At 47.7% G+C, this 23004-nt stretch overlaps 4 protein-coding genes across 4 annotated transcripts; 1 reads left to right on the top strand and 3 right to left on the bottom strand.

Annotated features, from left to right (window-relative positions):
• Positions 1 to 10716: 10716 nt before the first annotated feature.
• On the top strand, positions 10717 to 13580 carry LOC120690885 (proteasome subunit beta type-2). Its single transcript, XM_039973754.1, has 3 exons — positions 10717 to 11050; positions 11206 to 11329; positions 13041 to 13580. The coding sequence occupies exons 1-3, from the start codon at positions 10893 to 10895 to the stop codon at positions 13398 to 13400; spliced, it is 642 nt and encodes a 213-aa protein (XP_039829688.1). The 5' UTR covers positions 10717 to 10892; the 3' UTR covers positions 13401 to 13580.
• Positions 13581 to 13694: 114 nt separating this feature from the next.
• Positions 13695 to 14027, bottom strand: LOC120688712 (non-specific lipid transfer protein GPI-anchored 15-like). The gene has a single exon (XM_039971097.1). The coding sequence runs from the start codon at positions 14025 to 14027 to the stop codon at positions 13695 to 13697; it is 333 nt and encodes a 110-aa protein (XP_039827031.1).
• A 795-nt stretch (positions 14028 to 14822) lies between these two features.
• LOC120687296 (non-specific lipid transfer protein GPI-anchored 5-like) lies at positions 14823 to 15736 on the bottom strand. The gene is made up of 2 exons (XM_039969280.1): positions 15265 to 15736; positions 14823 to 15131 (listed from the first exon to the last, which is right to left on the bottom strand). Exons 1-2 carry the CDS (start codon positions 15605 to 15607, stop codon positions 15004 to 15006), a joined length of 471 nt encoding a protein of 156 aa, XP_039825214.1. The 5' UTR covers positions 15608 to 15736; the 3' UTR covers positions 14823 to 15003.
• A 622-nt stretch (positions 15737 to 16358) lies between these two features.
• Positions 16359 to 20584, bottom strand: LOC120690972. The gene is made up of 6 exons (XM_039973911.1): positions 19832 to 20584; positions 19041 to 19143; positions 18219 to 18274; positions 17718 to 17882; positions 17329 to 17442; positions 16359 to 16782 (listed from the first exon to the last, which is right to left on the bottom strand). Exons 1-6 carry the CDS (start codon positions 20465 to 20467, stop codon positions 16690 to 16692), a joined length of 1167 nt encoding a protein of 388 aa, XP_039829845.1. The 5' UTR covers positions 20468 to 20584; the 3' UTR covers positions 16359 to 16689.
• Positions 20585 to 23004: the final 2420 nt, after the last annotated feature.

A 23004-nucleotide genomic window follows, 5' to 3' on the forward strand; every position in this document is an offset into this window, starting at 1 on the left:
CAGAAGAAGGCCCAGCCCGCCACGCAGCAAGCAGCCAGCCTGTCAAGATAAGAAGTTTTTTCATTTTTATATTTTTTAAAAATTAAAATTTCAAAAATATATGTCCGTTTTGAAATATTTCAAAAATACCCCCCGGTCGCCCCCCATAGGGCGACAGGCCTTATGTGTTTTTTTTTTTCAAATTCGCAATAAGGTCCCTGGAAATAAAAAAAAAACCCTTCGCCCGTTGGGGGGGGGGCGACAGGGGCCTGTCGCCCAGCTCACGGGCGACCGTCGCTGGGCCCAGCCCACGGGCGCGGCAGGGGGCCTGTCGGCCCCCCCCCGGGCGACCGGGGGTACCCCCCCCTATATAAGCTCAAGCCCTCCCCTTCCCTCCTCATTTGAGCCCGAAAATTCCACCAAAAATCCAGAAAAAAAGAGAGGAGTGAGGAGAAGGAAAGCGGCGAAGCCCTGCCGGATTCAGCACTTGTGATCTGCAGGTTAGTACATTTAGTTTAAATATTATTATATTTAAGTACTACGTATTTTAATATGAGTAATTTGATTTAATTAGTGCTATAGTAGAACCATTTAAGTAGGAGTTCAATGATACTTTAGTTAGTTACGTAGTAGTAAATTAGTTTAGAAAATTAGTAGAACCATTTATGCAGTATAGAATTTGAGTGTCATCACGTAGTTATGAATACTTATACGTTGTAATTGAATTTCATACTTAGTTTTTACGGATTATTGAATAAGGTAGTGAAGTAAAGAGTATAACTCGATAAGTATTATGTGATATACAGATATGTCGAGCAAGATGCAGTTTCAAGTATTTTATGGTGAATACAATGTTATGTATGGGCCAAATGGAGTAGATCTTTCTGCCTTTAAGCGCACATCTAGCGGCATAGATAAACCTCTGGAAAGGAGTTTTGGTTCCATATGTAAGTGGCTGCAGCGTGGGTTCCATGTTGATCCGTTGACACATGTGATCACTGTCCAGTCTCTTGTTAATTGGGAGGTAGAAAGTGAATTATGGGAATTAATGATGATACACAGCACTGATGACTGGCAGAAGTACATGCAAGCAGCTCTAGAGCGTGGGTGGCATCTGGCCATTCTTGTTCAAATCCGAAAGAAGACACAAAATGAAATCCAACATTGTGCAAATCAAGGAACTCCGAGTATTCGAAGAGAGACCAATTATGTTGAGCAAGATGAGTCAGAAGAGACAGAGAACCAAAACATGGGACCACAGGGCCTTGCTGATGAGGGAGAGAGGATACATAGCATTGTGGACGAGATGGAGGAAGAAGACCAAACCGCAATAGAGATGGAAGAATATGAGGACTCATCTGATGACGAGCAGTACTCATTGCCAAAAGAGTGGAAAGAACATGGTTTTGGCAGTCATGTCGCAGAAGATGTACGAAATCAGGAGTGGGAGTACAGAGGGAATGAGGTAGTGCAAGGTGCAACATATCCAAACATTGAAGCCGTAAAAGATGCTGTGAGACTATGGGCAATCTCATTGAAACGAGAATTCAGAGTCGTAAAGTCTGGCAGTAAAGAATATGAGGTGAAGTGTGTGAATGCTGGATGTCCATGGCGAGTACATGCATTCAAGGGAAAATGGAAGTCAAACTGGAAATGTTCCATTGTCACAGAGCACACTTGTTTGCTGTCAGAAGTTCTTCCCTCGCATCGCAATATATCATGCGACTTTGTTGCAAAGCAAATGTATGGGTTTATTATGGACAACCTAAATTATGAGCCAAAAATGATTGTTCGACACATTGAGCAGACTTACCAGTACACCATCAGTTATTTGAAGGCATGGCGGGCTAAACAAAGGGTGTTCGAGATGCGGTTCGGCACATACGAGGCATCATATGATAACCTACCTCGTATGTTATCCCAGGTTGCTGCTAGAAATCCTGAAAGCTTTTATGACACATACTGTAACACCCCGGGTGTTTGCACAGTAATTTAATTAGGTGTCTGCACAGTAATTATGTATGTTTACTATGCATCATGTGCTTGAAATGCTTAAAAAGGATCTTTTTGTAATTATGAAAGGGTATATGTGTAATTATGATTTTATGCAAGGTCCTTTCTGCAGTTGTGTTGAATAGGTTGAGCAATTATAGTTTTAGAGGAGGGTGTTTGTGCAAAATTTCAGTGCATTTAATGCATGGTAGTCATTTTGCTTGTAAGTCTACTTTTGAAGTGATTTTGCATTGAAAAAGACAAAATTCCTAGAGTTTAAAATCCCTCTTGTGTTTTCAAATTTAGCTCTCTATTCTTTGGTCAAATAAATTTTTGCACAACATCAAAGTTGTAGCTCTTGAAAAATTGAACAACTTTCATGTTGGGCACTTTTTCATTTGACCTTTGGTTTAAAAGTTATCGCTGTTTTACAGTGGGGTCCCTGGAACTTTTGGTAATTGCAAAACGAACCTTTTCTTCCACCTCCACCCCCCTGCTCTGTTTTCTCTCTCGCCGCCGACAGCGCCGCCCGTCACCGCCGTGGAGCGCCTTCCCGGCCTTCCCGGCCATTAATTCGCCGTGCGCTGGCTCCCACGCGTCGCGGGCGAGCTCCTCCCCCTCCTGTTGCCTCGCGCTGGAGCCTCCACCCCTCGCCACGCACCCCCGCCGCGCCCAGAATCTCCCCGACGGCCGCCACCGCGATGCCGCCGTGGAACGGCCGCTGCAGAGCATGCCGCCCTCTTCTAGCGAGCGCTTAAGCACTACTTAAACCCCAGAGGTCGATTTCGCTCGTCCATTTCCTCTCCCCTCGCTCCCACACCGCAGAACACCACCGCCGCCCCGTTGGAACGCCGGCGAGCTCACCCCGCCGCGGAGCCGCCACCCCAGACCCGCTCTACCCCTACAGCCCCCACCATTAGCCGCGCCTCACCCTCGCGCAACTCCCAGACCGTTTCCCCTCGCCCAATCCTCACCGGAGCACCCTCGCCGTCGCTCGCCTCCGCCGCCGACCCGCCCTGCTCCGCCGAGCCGCCGCTTCCGAGTCTCTCCCCGCAACCCTAGGCCACCTAGAGGTGCGCCTTGCACCCGTGAGGCTCACACACCCCTCCACCCTCGCCGCCGGTGAGCCCCTCGCCGGGAAACGGCCGGTCAAACCTCGCCTCCCCTCTCTGACCCGACCCAAGGACCGCGTGCTTGAATTTGAGAAAACCCAGGGGGCTGTCTGCGATGTCAGTGACTCATTGCAATAGTGCCTTAGGGACTGCTTTGTAATATTTTTCAGTGAACTTTGAAATTCTAGATCAATTCATAGAAAATTCGTAAAATAGCAAATCTTGATGTTTTGGAATCCTTTTGAAGAGCTCTATGCAGTAGAACCATAATATGTTAGGCTTAAGTTGCAAGTTTTTGCTGTATAAATGGTTTTGTGTCACTAGATAAATAAATACTAGATGTTTAGTCTTTTTCTTATCTGATGCTTGAAAGCTGATATTGCTATGAAATTTTGGTGGTAGTTTACTCATGTAACACTAGCTTTGCTATAAAAATTTCATGGTCAGTTCTCTTGTGTAGCTATTTATTTGTTTTAATCTTTGTTTAGTACACTTTATTTATGGTAAATAGTTTCTGTTAGTAATAAATCATGATTTTATTTTGGCATGTTCTTTTTGAGTAGCTTAGCTTGTCCAGGAAGTTTAAGCTTCAGTTCATGGCTAGAACAGGAGTTAAAATTGAATCTTGTTAAACTGGTGTCTGTTTTGTTTAATTTATCTGAATTAATTCCGTGTAGATAAAATCATGAAAAATTCATAGTAGCTAGATCATCCCTGTGTAGATCTCATGTTAAATTTTGAGCTTCTGATCTGCTCTAGTTTGATCTGTATAATTCGAGCTTGTATTAGGTGTTGCCTGCATAAATGATTTATTGTGATTAAATGGTTACATGTCTTGGCATGATTTTTACAGGGTAGATTAATTTGTTCATGTTCTGTTTAGGGTAATTTTGGTAGAAATTATTACTATTTGTACTCTGAGTTGTTGATTTATTTACAAACCATGACTTAATTGATAGGAAATCACCACCACTCATTTTATGAAGTTAGTTAACTTCTTTTGTGCTGTTGATCATGATGCCTTGTGTAGTTAAATTTGTTATTTAACTACTCTATAAACGATTGCCCATGTGTGTTTATAATATTGTTCTTGCATTACATATAGATACGACTACTTTGTTGGACGGGACGTACGAGTTGATTCCGGAGTCTGACGGAGGTGATCTCGAAGCTCAAGTAAACACTGCGGAACTAACTGAAGCCCCGAACCAAAGTTTGGAAGAGCCTAGCGCTGAAATAGTTAGCAACTACCGAGAAGGCAAGCCCCGGACATAACCTATAATTCAAATTAATATCATTTACTGTATTATTTTACTTGTGCATTTACAGTTCATAGGAGTTGAATTGAAACCCTAGATGCATGATCCTAGGAACCTATGTACTGAACACTAGACCTGAGTTCGAATATTTTCTAAGCTTATAGGACCGGTAAAAGTCGAGTGATTGCCTGTCACTCGCGAGCTTTATAGGAATTGCTTGTTTACGTTCTGTTATCAATATAAGGACGACGGACGGGGTTGTGTTCGATATCATGACCCTATGTGAGACCCCGTCTGTGTTGATGAACTTGCTAAGGTCGCGGTGTGTGGTAGTGCTGGTTAAGTTTTTGAAAGTACTAGTCACATGCCGTAAATATGATACGCGGCAAGCCTAGTAGCCGATTGGACCGGGGAGTGGATATACCTCCCACTCTCTCTTAGGGATAGGTTTTATTTTATGTTGCGCAACATTACGACTTCTAGGGACAAGGTTCGGCCTTGGAGCCCTGTAGTCGGGGAGAGTGGCACTATCCACAAGCCGGAAAGAAAGGTTAACGGTTGTTTGGTAATGACCCGACGGTATTCCAGACGTGTGTGCTAGGTTACCCTTGCAAGGTTGAATTTCGATTCAGAATCGTCCGCCTCTCACGATGAAATGAGACTGCTTGATCTCTTTGCCACACAGAGTAATAAGAGCAACAATATTCTTATTAATCTTGATGTTTGCTTAGAAGTTCCACCATGATTGGATAGTAGATGCTTACATAGAATGGTTAATCAACTAGAATCTTGAAGCTAAAACTTGAAAGTAAGGACCTACTCTTTATTGCTTTTCAGCAAAGGAAAACCAGAGCCTTACAAAGCTTTGCATAGTCTAGCTAAGGTGGGCTACTTATACCCGTTGTCGGTTAAGTCTTGCTGAGTATTAGAATACTCAGCCTTGCTGTTGAAACTCTTTTTCAGGTATGTGTTTTGAGGATCAGATCGCTAGCTTAACCTATCCTTGCTCTTTGCCTCCTGGCTGGTCCGTAGAATGGGATACGTCTTCGGCCGGCAATGACTATGACGAGTGATACCATACTTGGGCTAGTTTGGTATACTTTTGCGACGTGTTGTAGTCATCGTGTTTCATCTTCCGCTGTTTAGACTCTGAACTTATTTTCACAAATTGTATAACTGTTTTATTTAAGTTGGCCTTGTAATAATGTTTTTAACTGGGTTGTAATCATTACTATGCCTGTGTTGTAAAAATTGTGGTTGTAATATCTCTGGACTCGCCTTCGTGCGGGGTATGCTTGTTCGATCCGAGAATCGGTGGTTGTATCGGGACGTTACCCGACAGACCAAAAATTGTTCCGTTTGAAGTGCGTTTAAGCCAATGTTGCCTTTATGGTGATGGTTTACGCACTTGAGTCGGGATAATTTAGGCGGTTCTGCCACACATACCTTTTACCAGCCGTGACTAGGGGACAAAGAATTATGCAACGAGCCTTCTTTTGCATAGGTGCTTCTGTTAGAGCATTTCAGTTTTGTCTTCCGGTGATCTGCATTGATGGCACATTTTTGACTGGAAGGTATAAAGGTCAGATACTCACCGCAATCGGTGTAGATTGCAACAACCAAATTGTTCCGCTCGCATTTGCATTTGTTGAGAATGAGAACATAGACAGTTGGTATTGGTTCCTTGAACGAGTGAAGAATCATGTTGTTGCTGCACGTCCAGATGTGTGCCTTATTAGTGATAGGCATGCAGGTATCCTGCAATCAATACTGAAATTGCAACGTGGAACTGCGACAACGCCTCCATTATGGCCTGATGTCCAAAACAGGTGGTGCATTAGACATATGGGTGCAAACTTCTATGAACACTTCAAGAACAAGGATCTTAAGAACCTGTTTAAGAGGTTGTGCACCCAAAATCAACAGAGAAAATTCAATGCATTATGGCAGATGCTTGATCAGTTGACTGCAGAGCTAGTGAAGGTAAGGGCATCAGGAGCAGGCACGAGTCAGGCTGCAGAGGCTAGGGATTCAATTGAGAAGCCATTTTCACACTGGATTCGAGGTGCACCTAAGGAGAAATGGTCATTCCTTTATGATACCAACGGAATACGGTATGGTATTCAGACAACGAACCATGCAGAGTGTTTCAATATGGTTATGCGTTCTTGTCGTGCCTTTCCACTTGTGGGAATTGTTGAGTTCATCATGTATGGGTGCATGAAGTATTTCAGAGAGCGTTACACGGCTGCAAGCATAAACATCAGCAACCCCCAAATTCAGTTTTGCAAAAGAGTGACACAATATATGCAAGAGAAGATTGAAAAGGCCAAACTGCACCGCGTCATATCCACAGGTACAATGGAGCATAGATTTGAGGTTCTATGTAAGGATAGAAGTGGTCGTGGTATCCGTAGAGATATAGTGGTACAGGAGAGTTTGATTACAGTTGATGGCAAAGCATTCTGCTCCTGCATGAAGCCTAAGTTATTGCATATGCCATGCTCCTATCTCATTGCGGCATGTGCAGAGTCTGCGTTACAGCCAGGACTATTTGTTTCACCGTATTTCAGCAAGGAAGCAGCTGTATCCACATGGGGACATGAGGTATACGGGATTGGAATTGTGGGGCCTTTCACTCAGGATAATGAGAATAAGATGTTTATTCCTGATCCAGCCACTAAGAAAGGCAAAGGCCGCCATCAGACACGTCGTATTCGGAATGGTATGGACGAGTCGGAAGCAAGCAAGGCACAAAAGCGTTGCAGCCAATGTGGATCATTGAGTCACAACTACAAGAAGTGTCCTCAGAATGCACTTCACGATGCTGCTGACGTCGGTCCTTCCGGAAATCCCAGAGATGGAGCACCTCCTACGTTCAGACGAGCATCAGCGAGAATTACTCGTGGAAGGCATTCGGTGTCATGATCCACAATTGTATTTCATTATTTGTAATATGTAGTAATGAAATATGGCAGGTATGTAATGAAGTATTATTGTATTTATGTGTCCAGTTTGTATGAAATATATATTTACCTATGTGTTCTCATATATTTTTGAATGCAGGTATGGAGATGGACTCCTTGCTAGACCCAGTGATCGACTCGAGCCACAGGTCTTACTTTGCAGCTGTTGAGCACCGAGCCCTAGAGGTGCTATGTCCTCGTCCACCCGGCGAGGCGATCTCTATACACCACGATTGGTGTGACCGGTATGTAATGAAATATTATTGTTTATGACTTATGTATTCGCCAGTATTCCTTTGTTTCGACATTTTTGGTTTTTTTGCAGGTTACGTGAGGCCGGCCTACTGACTCTGAGCCGTCTTGTCGAGGTTGGGCCTATTCAGCTCGACCGATCCCTCCTGACGGCGCTCGTTGACAGATGGAGGCCGGAGACACACACGTTCCACCTCCCGTGTGGGGAGATGACTCCTACGCTGCAGGACGTGGCCTACCTCCTCGGCCTCCCTATCGTCGGGGAGGCTGTAGGTCCGCGTGTGGTGGCGGCCTCATGGAAGGATGAGCTGGAGGCCCGTTTTGCCCTGGTTGACCGCGTGGAAGAAGCAGGTCCGATCAACCCGCACCCGCGAGCAGCAGGTCCTTCGAAGACCTGGTTCCTACATTTTACAGTACGTATTCATTCCAAATATAAATTTAATTGTTACAATTCACATGTTCCATTGATAGTTGAAACCATTAATCTTAATTGTTTATGCAGCCTGCCCTTTTGGCTGCGGATGCCGACGAGTACAGTGTGACCAGATCGCTGGAGGCGTACCTACTTTGGTTGTTTGGTTACATCATGTTCAACAACACTCATGGCAACTCGGTCGATAGGATTCTCCTTCCGTATGCACGGGAGATTGCGGATGGGGACGAGGACGTACCGCCCTACAGCTGGGGTGAGGCGGTACTTGCAGCCACTTACCGTGGACTCTGTGACGGCTGCATGAAGACACATGGGAACGCTATCCTGTCAGGGTGCCCACTACTGCTACAGTTTTGGTCGTACGAGAGGCTAGCCGTTGGTCGGCCCTTTGTCAGCCACGAGCCTTACCACGGAGGCATGTACGGCGTCGAGGAGGACGAGAGGCCCACTATGGGAACTATCTGGATCTGGCGTCAGGTACGTTCGTATCAAATCTAATTTTGTTATTCATTGTTACATGATGTATTAGCGCAATTTTAATTTTACTTATTCGGAATGCAGAGGTCCTGGGCACATGCGCGGGTTAGACGCGCATATCCTGAGTTTGTTTCGGAGCTCGACATGCTGACGCCCGAGGACGTTATCTGGGAGCCTTACAGCCCAGAGGCTGTGGCTAGACGTGCACCAGCAGGCCTGTCTTCGCACTGCTCCGCGAATGCGAGCCTGTGGCTTACTTCCGCCGTCCTGGTTTATGACATCGCGGTTGAGGCATATTGCCCCTGGAGAGTCAGGAGACAGTTTGGGCAGCGCTAGGAGTTTCCGGTGCCCACCGCGTTGGAGCGTGTCAGTCGCCAGGACCACAGGTAATTATGAATGAACTTGGCTCATACATTCGTGTCGAATCTAACGATTCTTCGTAATCCACTTTGTAGGTTGTCAAGGAGTGGCTTGCCGTGCTCTGATGATTGGCTCACCAAGATCCAGCCGTGGGTGGACCAATGGGAACAGGCAGACGAGCTCTTGGTCCATCCAACAGGACCACACACAGACAGTTCCTTTAGGGCTTACCTCACCTGGTACTTACCCCGGACTCGGGCTCGTCTGGTTTTTGTTGACACTCACCCGCAGCCACACCAGGCGAGGCCTCAGGATGGCTATGGCCGGCACCACGTGGAGGCACTAGCAGGCGCGGTGAGTCTCTTGATCATATTTGCATATATATATAATCATATTCATAAGATAATTAATGTGTTTGTAATTTTATTGAATTGATGCAGCTTCGCCTTTGCAACATGATGGAGACGGACTGCTCGACTTACCTGACGAGGGTACGTGCCGGATCCCCAATGACCCAGTTTGAGCAGACAGAGGCATGGTCGAGGCAGCGTGATCAGTTGCGTCAGGTAGCGCACAACTTCGGAAGCCGTGTGCAGTACGAAGACAGCCACGAGTCGTCTCAGGCCTCGTCGTCGTTCCCGTGTCCGTCGACCATGCACGGGCCGACGTCGCAGTTCTTCCCAAGTGTAGGTAACGTACATATCTCTTTAAAATTACATCAAGTGTTCCTACATATTTACTAATATCACATACAGGATACGATCCAGCTACTGCATTCGGCCATACTGGAATGTTTAGAGGGACAGCACCAGTTGGCGGACCGTATCCAGGGATGGTACCGGGGCCACAGATACCGGCGTACACAGGTTAATTTATGTTTCGTATTTCGGTTTCTACATGTCATTACGAAATATACGAGCGTACGCTAACATCCACATTTTTTGCGTAGGATTCTACCCCGATGCGGGCGCCGGACCTTCTTCTTCCTCCTTTCGACCAGATAACGAGACATTCACCTTAGACGACTTCGACAGCTTGAGTCCAGAAGAGCCTGCCGCGCAAGGTGACCCCGGTGTCTTGGGGTATTCACAGCTAGGAGGAGCACCACTTGGGATCTCTCAGCAGCAGACACCGCAGCCCCTTGCGCGTCCTGAGCGACAGGTGAGGTCTCCGGATGTTCTCACCTACTCCGAGGGACATGTCCGTGCCCAGCAGAGGGCTAAGAGGGTCCGACACCCTAGGGGTGGTTAGATGTATATGATGTTTATTTGTAATGAGATAGCTGTGGACCGCTTATTTGTATCCGATGTTTATGATTGTGGTAGGTTACTTGTCATTTGTTTTTATAGATATTATTGATGTGAACTTATTATGTTTGTGGGTTCCATAATGCTCGTGAAATAAGGGAAGTTCTTGCGATTTTTTCCCGTGATTTAATGAAGGACAAGTTACGTGCGGTAGGAGTTAGCGGCCGAGATCTTGCCGACGATGATGACGAATACACGCTCGAATAGCTCAAAATAGGTCCCTGGAAAAATAAAAGTCCCTGGAAAAAAAGGGGGGGCCTGTCGCCCGAGGGGTGGGCGACAGGCCCCTGTCGCCCGTTGGGGGGCGACAGGTCCCCCCCGTTTTTTTTTCTCTCCAGGGACTTCGTTGCAAATTTGAAGAAAAAAATTACACTTTGGGCCTGTCGCCCTATGGGAGGGCGACCGGGGTATATTTTTGAAATATTTGAAAACGGACATATAATTTTGAAATTTTAATTTTTAAAAAATATAAAAATGAAAAAACCGCTCAAGATAACGGAAGAAGGCCCAGCCCAACAAAGTCCGAACACCATCGACCCCCTTTGGGCCTTTCCGTCTCCATTTCCCTTCTTCTTTCTTCTACCCCAAGACGAACTCGGGTTCACTCTTCCCGAACTCTTTCGGATTCCTCCCCCTGCGGCCCTACCTATATACACGACGCCGTCGCCCTTTCCTCGTCGCCACGGTACCCGTTTCTCTCACACCTCGCGCAGCATCGGAGCACTAGAGAGGAATCCAGCCCAGCAGCCCAAGCAATGGAGTGCGTCCTGGGCGTGGTCGGCCGCGACTTCGCGGTGGTGGCGGCGGACACCTCCGCCGTGCAGAGCATCCTCGTCCACAAGACGGACGAGGACAAGGTGATGGTCCTCGACTCGCACAAGCTGATGGGCGCCTCGGGGGAGCCCGGCGACCGGTAGGTCTTCCGCCCTCGCCGATCCGTCCGTTCGGCGGCCGGTCCGTCGATTACACGCTACCTTTTTCTAGGGTTTTGCGCGAGCGCGCGCGATCTGATCCCGATCTGGCTGGGTTTCTGTGGGGGTCCTGATCGCGGTGTTTCGCTTGGCGCAGGGTGCAATTCACGGAGTACATACAGAAGAACCTCCACCTGTACCAGTTCCGCAACACCACCCCGCTCTCCACCGCCGCCACCGCCAACTTCACCCGCGGTGAGCTCGCCACAGCCCTCCGGAAGGTACGGACCCGAATTAATCCTATTCCTCTGTCTGTGCTACTGTGTTTGCCTGCAATCGAATTTTTAGAGCGCAGAAGGGTCAATCCGGGTTGGATTAGGGTTAGGTATAGTCTCTTGTATGGCCGATTTGGATGTCCCATAGTTCGATTGGATGGAGATTACTGCTTGCTGGTGATTACGGATCAAATTTGACTGGGTGAAACGGAGATGATTTAAGCCAGTGGCATAGGTGTTTTGATTGATGAATTATGGCGAACTGAAACAGGGGTTACATCGCTAGCGAAAGAGATATATGCCTGCAGGATTTCTCATGTAAAGTTGAGTACATTGTAAGTAGCCCACTCATTTTCTTTAGTGAATGAACTGGTTCAGCTCTAATCTTGACTAATGTTTAGTAAGAACCTAACATGTTCTAGTTTCAAAAGGAACATCGCATGCCAGCTCCCAATGAATTGACGCCACTTGCAGATCTAAACATTTTGTAAATTGACACATGCAGGCGTATAAAAATTGTCTTTTTAATGCTTCAAGATAGTTCAAGGCCATACCATTTGTGTTGTTTTAGGGGGAAATATGTGATGTTTGCATTAAGATTTGCTCATAGAATCAGGTAGCACTATGCTGTTCAGTAAATGTTCTGTTTGAACTAATTTGTGTGGAGATTCCTATTGTTTAAACTGTAGCACAATTGTGTGATTTGGACTTCTTACAAAAGTCTTGGGCCATGGAAATCGTATTCATGCTATATTTACTCTATTCCTTGACATCACTGATATCGCGCTAGTATTGTAGTATTTAATCCAGAACAGTAAAATTATAGCATCACATCATTGCATTGTGATATGTCTTCCATTCGTTTGGTGTATCTTAATTATCTTGTGGCATACTCAAATAAGTCTTAAGGATAAAATCAAAGTAAAATATATTTGCTTCTTTTCATTTCCCGACATATTTGCAGTTCTCCAGTGGCAGGTTCATGTTTATGGAGCTCCAGTAGATGCATTTGCTGTAAATTTATTCTGTGGTTTCAGATCGACCATTGCTTATTTATTGTGTTTTTTGTGTTTCCATTCTTGAGATGATACATTTATGTTTTTTGTGCTGTTCCTGTCAATCAATTCAACATTCTATAGATGATTGCTAAGATGAACTCATAGTATAGTTGCAACCGTACAGCATAAACTTGATCAATGATGCTTCACTGTATCTACAGATGGAGCTGGAACTATTTTGGCTACTAATGTTAATTTCTAGACAAATATTTGTGTAGTGATATTTCAGTATACTTGTGCTAAGTCTAAGTGCCATATATTACTTTAAGGGAGCACTGGGCAGTTTTCATTTTAGGAGTTCCAGTTAGTTATTTGCCATATTCTTGTGAGGGTAACAAGCGAGTAGAGATCTTGGCTTATCTGGTGGACTTTCTCATCCTCCTTCAGTATTGTAGCACAGATAAAGTCTTTTAATACGTAATTTTGAACGGAAGTCTTTTAATACTTGCTGCAGCCATGAAGTGTGCTGCATATCCCTCCATTTTTTGTTTCATTCATAAACAATTTGCAGCCCACGAACTCTTGTTTGTTTTGTATTTATAAGGACTACTTTAATTAAACACCTTTTTCATCATTTTATCTGCTACTTTATCATGCCCTATTCATTGAGATTCTACACGTTCTTCTCCCCTGACAAATGTTTCATGTTTTCCCCTCAGAATCCATACATGGTCAACGTTATACTTGGTGGTTATGATAAGGATGTTGGTGCTTCCTTGTACTACATCGACTACATTGCAACCTTGCACAAGATTGACAAGGGTGCTTTTGGGTATGGCTCCTACTTCTGTTTGTCGCTAATGGACAAGCTGTACCACCCGGACATGACTGTTGAGGAAGCAGTAGATCTTGTTGACAAGTGCATCAAGGAGATCCGTCTGAGGTTGGTCGTTGCGCCTCAGAACTTTGTAATCAAGATCGTGGATAAGGATGGGGCGAGGGAGTATGCGAGGCGTGAGCTCGTCGGCGACAACGCATCAGCATCAGCGGGAGCTGCAGCAACTACAGTTGCCGCTTGAGGCGTGAACTCGTTGGAGCTCGCATATTGTTAATTGTTTCTCAGCGCTGCTACTATGTAATCACAAGATACTTTGGGGTCCCAGAACTGTTTTTATCAATTTTAGCCCAGACGTGTAACTCTGTTGTTTCTGCACTTTTCATGTCTTCGCCGAGTACAAGGTAGTTTTTCTCCCTTACAATGCTGTGTACCTGTCTGTGCGCTTGTTCTGGTTTCTGAATAAACTGAATCTGTGCCAAGTCCGGTTATACACAACGCATTCACTGAAAAATCTACCATGCTACTTGCCGAACCTTCACTGATGATCACTGCAACCGACGCGCAGTCCCCATGTCTGGACGCCGCACGCCGCGGTGAGGCTCAGCTCGCGCGTCCGGTCGACGCGGAGCGCGGCGCAGAGGCACTGTGGTCTCGACCGCGACACGGACCTGAGCTGCGAGCAGCACCGTGCGAGCGCCGTCGCCTCGTTGCCGCCCATGTAGTCGACGCACGGCGACAGGCTGACCAGCGCCGACGTGCACACTCCGGCGCCGGGCCGCGCTGCCGCCACCGCCGCAACGAGCAGCGAGACCGCGGCCAGGAGCCACCGAGGCGCCGCCGCCGCTCTTGCTCTGCCAAGAGGAGCCATTTTTCCTCTTGCTTGGTTGGGTGTGTAGCTGCCTGGCCTGAAGCTCAAGCTGAAGCGAAACGCACCCGTGCTGGCTTCTGCCTCATGCGTTTCGTGTTGTTCCCATCTGTTTTTTTGGCGTGTTGCCGCTACGTGTCCCGTTCTTACTCGACGTTCCTGGGTCCTAATCCCTTCTACGGAAAATCGGGGCGAGCTACAAGAGGCCAGTGGCTCCTTCATGGTCCGAGGCCAGGAGCAGATGAAACACAAGGTTGTAATTGGGCAAGGAGAATGAGCTGTTGAATTATGAGCGTATTTGCTGTCGCGCGTCCAGAAACTGTGCTACATATAGGCTGTTGTTCGCTCCTCCATATTCCTTAGACGAGGCTAGCACCGGTGGCATCCTTCGTTGTTCCATCTTTAAAAAAATGATAGAAAAAAATTGTAAAAAAGAATTATGTAGTCTAATGGTATAAATTGGTGACTCTTAGGTGCACCTCCAATTCTCTTTAATTTAAAATTTTGTACTAATTTTTTAAATGAAGATTTTATTTTAGAGAACTAGTACAAAATTTTAAATTAAATAAAATTGAAGACGCATCTAAAGGTCACCAATTAACACACCTAATGCAGTCAATACTGCAAAATTTTTGCTTTACACGATGGAGGACGGCGAATCAGCATTTGACCTGACACGGAGGATCGAGGACTGCATCCTAACAAATTTGCGACTACGAATCAGCTTGTCGAATGAATTCGCGATGTCCTTGAAAAAAAAAGAATTCGCGATGAGTTTGGGTTGACCAGACCAAGACAGATCATCAAATGAACATGCCACATTATCAGCAAATTTATTATGACCCCGGAATGGCGGAATCAACAACCAATGGCACGAATCCATAGAGGCACACACAACACTCAAAATCCTCCTCCCCGAATGCTGCTGAAACGAAAGTTTACACGACGCAATGCGTCCTGAATCGCCACGCTTCGCGCATCACGCAGCAGACGCGGCGTAGAGCGCCGCAGCCACGGCGAGGCCGAGCACGAGACCCGCCGGCCCCCGGAGCGCCGCGGCGCCAGATGGCAGGGACGGCGTCGCCTTCGACCCGCCGCCCGACGACCCTGCAGACCAAGAGTTAGTTCCGTTTCCGGCCGTTCAGCAACGAGCGAGCGAGAGAGGGGGAAAAAAAAGAAGCAGAGCGATCAGCCGCCGACGAGCAGTTTCTCTCCCCGGCCGGAGGGCGCGGGCGCTTACCGGCGTTGCACCGGCTGGCGGGCGGGGTCTGGACGTTGCAGGCGGCGGGGAGGCCGAGCGCGCGCGACCGGTCGATCTCAACGCCGCCGAGGGAGGAGGAGGCGTCGCCGCCGATCGCGGCACAGAGGCACTGCGGCTTGGACTGCACCACGGCCTTGAGCTGCGAGCAGCACGAGGCGCTGGGCGCCGACGTGCCGTTGCCGCTGATGTAGTCCATGCACGGGGACAGGCTCACCAGCGCCGACGTGCAGTCGCCGCCGCCGCCGGAGCCGGAGGACTGCGCGGACGCCGCCGCGACCAGCGCCGCGGCCAGGAGCCAGAACGGCGCCGCCCTCGCTGCCATTTTTCTTTGCTTGGAGTTGCTACTTGCTCCCGCGATCGGTCAGCTTGCCAAGAAAGTACTCCTTGGAAATGGCCAAACGGGTGTTGCTACTGGCTGATGCGCGGGTCTGCTGGCCCCGTGTTGTGTTTGCTTTTGGGCTTGTGGTGGTGTGGCTTTTATAGGAGTGATCTGCCATGGAGGTTGAACGAGTTGGTAGATGCTGGTGAGCTGCCGGTTCCTACCACATCAGGAAATTCTAGTGCCAGTCCAGCTCAACTCGTTGACGATTGATCGGGTTGTTACGGACCTTGTTTGTTTAACAAACAAAATGTGTGGCGAATTTGGTGTTCAGACTGAAATCAGGTGTTGGCGATTTGGCGTGTTAGATGAGGCCAGCAACGGTACGAGTACGTTATGGTTGTGTCAGCCTGACAATTGGCGGGAGACCACGATGAGTTATGGTACGAGTGCGTTATGGTTGTGTTCGTTTGATTGTGGTTGATGGCTGGTATTCATTTATTATGAGAGAACAGTACTGCTGACTAGCTGGTGGCTGATGTTGATTTAGTATGAGAAAACAATACTGCTGGCTAGTTGGCTGATAAGCCAAGCAAACACAATAATATATTATTTCCACAGAAAGAGTGGTGGTGGGGCCTGACAACAATGTCACGCACTGTCAATCTTGGATACCGGAGACCGTGGACCATGGAGGTTAGCTGAACTGAAAGGTTTCGTCAAATCTCTGTTTTTTGAACAAAAAACATCCATGTTTCTTAATCTGAACTTTTTAGTCTTGCAGTTCACATTAGCAGAACGCAAATGCAGACTCAAATGTTCTTTCAGGAGGACGACCTATTTACAAACTTGTGTGGTATTGTGTCAGGAACACTGAACGAGTCTAGACATAAAATTGCACTGCGGTGCGCTACATGTTCCAACTTTCATGTTGCCTGCTAACAGTGACGTCAATTACAAATTGTATTTTTCTTTACAAATACAAGATCTGTGCTATAGACTATAGTTAATACGGAAACCGCCAAAACTGAATCTACAATTTGTTCTTTCCTCGCAGGGATCCACAATCTGCAACCTTTTTCCTTCTATAGAGGCCTTAAAAGCGGGTAATCTTCAAGGAGCTCCCGTTCTGACAATGTGTCGTTCTCATTTTGTGGAGTCCATAGGACCTCGACTGCCTGTAGTGAAAATTACACAAATGTCAGACATCATTGTCGTAGCATACAAACAAATGCAGACAATCATCTATATATAGTTTATAAGAAAGTAGGCTAGCAACATGTTGGTTCGTTCACTTCTTTCCCCCGCTTGTTTTTATTCTTATTTAGCCTTTTTTTTAGTGAATTCATGAGGCTCTTGTTGGTTCTGTCTCTAACCTATTCCAACTTGCTTGCACTAAGTGCTTTGTAATCTAGCAAGATGTACTAAATGCCACTACAATATGCCATTGATTTGCTGACTGGATTTGCAGCCTCATGCAACAGAAATGGATTAGCAAACCATTTTTGGGACAAGCTGGATGAACTTTTGGAGCAAACAGAACTTTACAGAACTGTAGATGTTGGTGACTGCAACAAGGTTGCTGCTGGTTCACACTATTTTACTTTTTTTTTTTATCCCAATGCAATCAACATGGAATGACTCATGAGTCATGAGTAGGGATCGTAGGATTATAATTTAAGCTGATGACAGAACAAGAGAGAAAGTAAACAAGCAAGGAATACCAGTATTTTTCTTGATGGTATGGAACCAAGCTTTTGTAGAGCTGTCTTCAAGTCATTGCTGCTATTTATAGCAGGTAGCTTATGTACTCCCTCAGCAGCAACCAGTATGGTTATCTACAAATATGAAACAAAAAGGCTTAGATATCATCTGGTGAGTAAATACTAGCAAAGCAGCTAATCAGAAACACTTAATCACTCAAGCCTATACACACTGGAAATCATAAGGCCCCATGTTTTTATTAAAAAAATTGAATTCATGAATGACAATAGGCATCGTGAAGTGTCTCAGCAAAGTTTACGAAGAAGGTTAAAATGAATAGGCTAATAATGCTGGATAAATCACACACTGTTGAATGATATAATAAGCCTGGTGCCATTTGGCTACATACCACAATGTACTCATTGCTAAAACCACTTGATCTTTGGCTGCCTGCATTATTCCTCTTGATGCTGTTCACATTCACGAGCGTCTCTTCGTCAAACTTGCCCCTCTCCTCAATAGATAGTTGATTGAAACGTTTCTCCCCATCGTCCATACTTCGTTTCACATCCACCTGTAGAACAATAATCGAGATTTTAAAAAAGAAATTGGAACATAAAACTTACTGAATTCGAACCAATATGACCTTGCTACTAAAGACATGATATGGTGCTCATGTATGGAACATTGATATTACTAACAACATAAAAAAGAAGTCTCCGAATTGATGAAATGTGAACATATATGAAAACGTTGTTTTGCACTTTTTTCTTGGAAAGTGTGCATAACATTACATTACAGGAAAAATCGCAGAGTTACATCATTTCAGTGATTAAACATTTGGAAGCAAGAGATGAAACAATCTTTTAAACAAGCTAACTAGTATAATTGAAGCAAAAAGTATGGTTACCGTTGAGTAAGCTGAGATACAGCAATCTGGATGCCGAAGCAATGCCAAAGTTGTCTCTATAAAACAGCATACCAACAATTAAATAGTTAGCATGTTTTCATGGCAACAGCGAAATGGACATAAGTCTTACAAAATAAAAGATTTACATAATTCATTTCAGAAGAAACCATGATGCATGATTTAATGCCAGTCTAAAAGACATACACATACTCCAAAACATCAATCAAGAGTAATGATTCTGTAGAAGGTGACATGCATCATTGCCAAAATGAGATATTGAAAAAAAGGGACTAATGCAACATACAGAAGGATGCAAGCACACAGCAACCGACAAATTTCCCTCACATACAAATTGTGTCCATCAAAGTATGTAAGTGATTGTTACCAACAATCCAAGGTGGAAAAGATCCAACCAATAAAGGAAGGAGGCAAAACACATCAGAACAGAAGGTCAACACAGAAAAACACTTTAAGTAAAGCAGTATATTACTTCGAATTCCAATATAAAAAAACGGAAGATGCAAGGAACTATGCTATTATAAAATAATTGGGCCATACAACAGATGACCAGAAAGGGATCTGCTATAAATCCGTAGGGATCCTGTTTCACAATGAGAATCAACCCAAGCCCATGTATCAACATGGTACTTATCACGGACGAGTCGACCAGAGCGTGCCATATCCAATTTCTCCTTTTTCTCTAATATGTGAGCCAAGCTAGTTTGTGGTAACATCAACTGCTCTATTGCCTGTATTTTACTCCTACTTACATCACCATAACTTCAGAAGTAAAATGTAGCAACATGTATGATTTTGTTTTACCTGTTAACACATAGCTCAACCCAGCCGGGGTAGATGTATCTGCTTTCTCAGCTATTTGATCAAGCTCCTTCTGAAATGACCGGGCCATGCCCAGCAAGCCAACCTACAAACAAATGTTAACTATATTAGAAAGTTATCAGTGGATTCCTCTGTTTGCCACATTGACTTATTTGTGCACCAGAATGTTGTTTCGAAAATTTGGTATGTACTACTAATAACGAAATTAATAGATCTTATTTGGCAAAAATCATGTATAAATGTATATCATGATCTTATTTGGTATGTATACTACTAATAAAGAAACTAAGCAAGCAGATCATCTGCCAATTTTTGTACATCTACGTGCTTTGGGTATTGATGTCTATCATGATCTAAAAAGCAACACTACAAACTAATTGGTCAAGCTTCAGTAGATAAAATAAGCTAAAAAATATACACGAGACAGCAATACATAAAAATAGTCTGAAATATGAATTCTGGCCTTCTAAACCACGAATCCAGTGCACTGGCCACTGGGCAAGCCTAATTAGATTGCATTTAAGCAGTGGCTTAAATCAACACGTTAAAATGAAGTGCACGAAATTAGGAAATGATAGTCTGTTATTATGTGCGGATCGTGCAAGAGTTGGATGAAAGAGTAAGACGCACATCATTTTTCTTACAATTAAACAGTAGCCCACATTTCATTTGCCAATTTGCCCGCTAAACTATGAAGTTGTTACGTAAATTGGCTCCACGGTAATGTCTCTAATATGATCTTATCCCCCCAAATAATAATCGGGGGAACCTACCTGTAGCTTGAGGACGGTGGTCTTCTGCGCCTCGGTGAGCACACTGCCATTGCCGGACGAATCGGACAGGAACCCGGCGAGGTAGAGGAACGCAGCGAAGCCCATGAGTGCCACGAGGAACCCGGAGCCCCCAAAGCCGATGCCGACGGCCGGGCCGAAGGAGACAAAGGGCGAGGGCGAGTAGAAGGGCGCGGACGTGTACCCGCCCCTGGGCGCCGGCGCGCTGTACCCGTAGGATGGGGGCGAAGAGGAGCGCGAGGAGAAGGCGGACCCGCCGACGCGCCCGCCCGAGGCGGCCAGCGCCGCTGCGTGCGGCCCGGCGGACGACGCCGCGGCAAGCAGCGCGCCGGCCAGGAGGAGCGCGAGCGCGGGCCGCTTGAGCGCCGCGAGCGCGTCGAGCACGGACCTCCTGAGCGCGTCGAGGGCGAGGAGCGGCTGGGTCCGCGCCGGCTCGCCTTCCTCCTCCTGCCCCGCGGCGGGAGGCGGGAGGCCGCGGTGGGCGCGGAGGGCGGGGAGGCGCGCGGGCCTGAGGAGGAGGCGGAGGCCGCGGCGGGGCGGGAGAATTGGCGGGCGCGGGCGCGGGAGCGGGGAGGACAGGAGGCGCGTGGCCTCGAGGAGGGAGGCGGCGGCCATCATCGGCGGCGGCGGCGCGGGCCGCGTGAACGCGATGCGGAGGCGGTGGCGGAGGAGCGGGAGGGATTTTTTTTAGAAGTGTGTGGGGGAGGATCCACGCCGCTGCGGTCTGGGGGGACGTGGCCGACGACCGGCAGCGGATGCCGGAGCCGTCTATTCATCCAGCGAGGATTCGCTGACGAGTGACGCAGGGCAGAAGAAGAGTTTTCATCCACCCGCGCGCTAACATTTCCGCCCAACCGCGTGCGCCCCCACGGAAATCTTCATGGGCTTGTAATTGTTCGTGGGCCGAAAACATTTGCACCCACGCCCATGAAATTAGAAGACAGGTTGTGGCCCAACAAGTCCGTGATATTCTACACATCCTGCCATGCAGTATTCTGCGGTTCAGAAGTAAGGCTATCCACAAATTCATCCTCTAAACAGAATATTCCGACCTCGTCATCAAGATTCTCTCCTCTATCTTCAATTTCACTACACCCATACATTCGTTATATCTCTCATCTATACCAACTACCACAGTTGGGGTCCACATGTCATCCTCTAAATTTTTATTTCCTCTCCGTCTCTCTCTCCCTTCCTCTCCCCGAGCTCCCTCTGCCCCTCCCGCGGCGGCGCATCCTCCCTTCCCGAGCTCGCCGGCGGCCAGCTCCGCGTAGATCCGCGGCTCTCCTCCCTCCTCCGTCCTGGTGGAGCTCCTTCCCGCGCCGCCGGCCCTGGCGTTGCTCCACGGCCACGGCCCACAGATCCGCCTGCGCCACGGCCCGCAGCCTGCCTCCGTCTGGTGCGGCGGGCGCACGACGGCGGGGCCGGCGAGCGCGGCGGCCCGCACGGCCGGCGAGCGCAGCAGCCCGCATGGCCAGCTCAGCGGTGGCGGGGCCGGCGAACGCGGCAGCCCGCACGGCCTTGGCAGTGGCGGCCTCGCAGTGGCCATGGCGGCGACGGCCAGATCTGTCTAGGGCCATGGCGGCGCGGCGGAGGAAATCGCGGCGGCCGCCACCCCCTGGCTCCCTCCCTCCCGGCCTGCGCGTGGCGACGCGGGTGTTGACGCTCCTTAGCGCCCCAATTTATATACCGCAAGCGCACGGAATCGTGTAGCTTTTCCCTTAGAGTATACCCCAAAGGTTTATTAATCCGTGGATCGACAATGAACTTACTAGGGTTTTCCATCTAATCTAACGGATCTATCCTAATATGAAGCATTGATTGCATATAAAGGGTAAACCTTTGATAGATATGAGTGATGTACAAAGGTTGATCTCATCCATGAACATCGGTAAGGATAAAACATGACCGAAGGCATGACTAAACCAATCGCTCGCATTCTAGTTGTAGTTCTAGCTAAACGAGTAAGCACAACATGCATCTCATCCAAAGCCTCTTTAAACCAAAACCTCCAATCCAACCCCTCGGGAACCCCCCTACTCAGGCCACGCCCTGTCACGACACTCCCTTTGGGACTAAGCCCCCAGAAGCACGCTAGTGTCGAACCCCCTGGGTAGATCCGGTATGAACTCCTAGCCACCATAGCTACAAGAACACCCCATGCAATCTATCTCGAGAATAGATCTAGGAATAAGCACACCCAAGGCAAGAACGAAATCAAAGAGGAGAGACATGATCGCTAAATAGATCGGATGACATGAAGACATTACTCACATAATAGATTCGTTTGGATCGTCACCACCGCGTATACACCATTGACGACTCCAACAAGCTCATGAACTCCACCATGACACAACCACGCAGGGAGGCCATGGCGGCTAGGGGTGGCCTAAGCCATCTCCTAGACAACTTCGAAGACTTGCGGCGGCCATCGTCTCCCTCCGGTCTTAGCCCTAGGTTTTCGTCGAGTTCTGGGTGGATGGATTCTGCGAGTTGAATAAGGTGCGAGCTATTTATAAGCCGAGGAAGCCATCGGTCGAAGGGGAGGCCGAACCGTCTCGGAAACGGGCTAGGCCGGCCGGCCTACCCTCTTTCGGGCTCGCCTCGGTCTCATCTTTCGCGTGTAGACTCCTCGCATCTTCTAGAGTTTATGTCCTTCACGATTGCACCCCTTTGGACGTCGTTATCTTGGAGATATCTTCGAGGAAAGGATGGGATAGGGAATCCTTCCTTAAATCTTCATTTTCTTTGCTTAATCCCTTGCTCCCCCTTCCTGGCTGGCGTCCATGGCAGAGCCTGCGGAGCTCTCGTCCGGCGGCCGCGCACCTCCACATCGACCCGCCCACGCTCGACCTCGGAAGCGACTCTGCTCGGCTCCTCCATCCCCCTCCCTTGTCAGCGCGCCCCCTTCCTTCCACTCCCTCGCCGGATCCGGCTCCCTCCATGCGGCGGCGGCCGGCGGCGGCGGCGGCGACTCCCGGTTGCTCTACTCGGCTTCCGTAGGGACGCGCGAGGCAGCAACCGGCGGAGCCGAGGTGGGCCCGGTGCAGGGTAGCGGGCGTCCGCGGCCCGGGCTTGATTTGGCGGAAAAGCGCGCCTCCGCTACCGTCCCGGACGGGATAGCGGACGCCGCTGCAGTGGTTTTTCCGCTATCC

Source organism: Panicum virgatum, chromosome 9N (genome assembly GCF_016808335.1).
Source record: "Panicum virgatum strain AP13 chromosome 9N, P.virgatum_v5, whole genome shotgun sequence".
Lineage (NCBI taxonomy): Eukaryota > Viridiplantae > Streptophyta > Magnoliopsida > Poales > Poaceae > Panicum > Panicum virgatum.

Excerpts from the sequence above, each read along its gene's own strand:
- LOC120690885 (XM_039973754.1), top strand. The coding sequence starts at position 10,893 with ATGGAGTGCGTCCTGGGCGTGGTCGGCCGCGACTTCGCGGTGGTGGCG. Across the intron at positions 11,051-11,205 it reads TCGGGGGAGCCCGGCGACCG|GGTGCAATTCACGGAGTACA; the intron begins GTAGGTCTTCCG and ends CGCTTGGCGCAG. Across the intron at positions 11,330-13,040 it reads TCGCCACAGCCCTCCGGAAG|AATCCATACATGGTCAACGT; the intron begins GTACGGACCCGA and ends TTTTCCCCTCAG.
- LOC120690972 (XM_039973911.1), bottom strand. The coding sequence starts at position 20,467 with ATGATGGCCGCCGCCTCCCTCCTCGAGGCCACGCGCCTCCTGTCCTCC. Across the intron at positions 19,144-19,831 it reads CCACCGTCCTCAAGCTACAG|GTTGGCTTGCTGGGCATGGC; the intron begins GTAGGTTCCCCC and ends ATTTGTTTGTAG. Across the intron at positions 17,883-18,218 it reads GTATCTCAGCTTACTCAACG|GTGGATGTGAAACGAAGTAT; the intron begins GTAACCATACTT and ends ATTGTTCTACAG.
- LOC120687296 (XM_039969280.1), bottom strand. The coding sequence starts at position 15,607 with ATGGCAGCGAGGGCGGCGCCGTTCTGGCTCCTGGCCGCGGCGCTGGTC. Across the intron at positions 15,132-15,264 it reads CGCCAGCCGGTGCAACGCCG|GGTCGTCGGGCGGCGGGTCG; the intron begins GTAAGCGCCCGC and ends CTTGGTCTGCAG.
- LOC120688712 (XM_039971097.1), bottom strand. The coding sequence starts at position 14,027 with ATGGCTCCTCTTGGCAGAGCAAGAGCGGCGGCGGCGCCTCGGTGGCTC.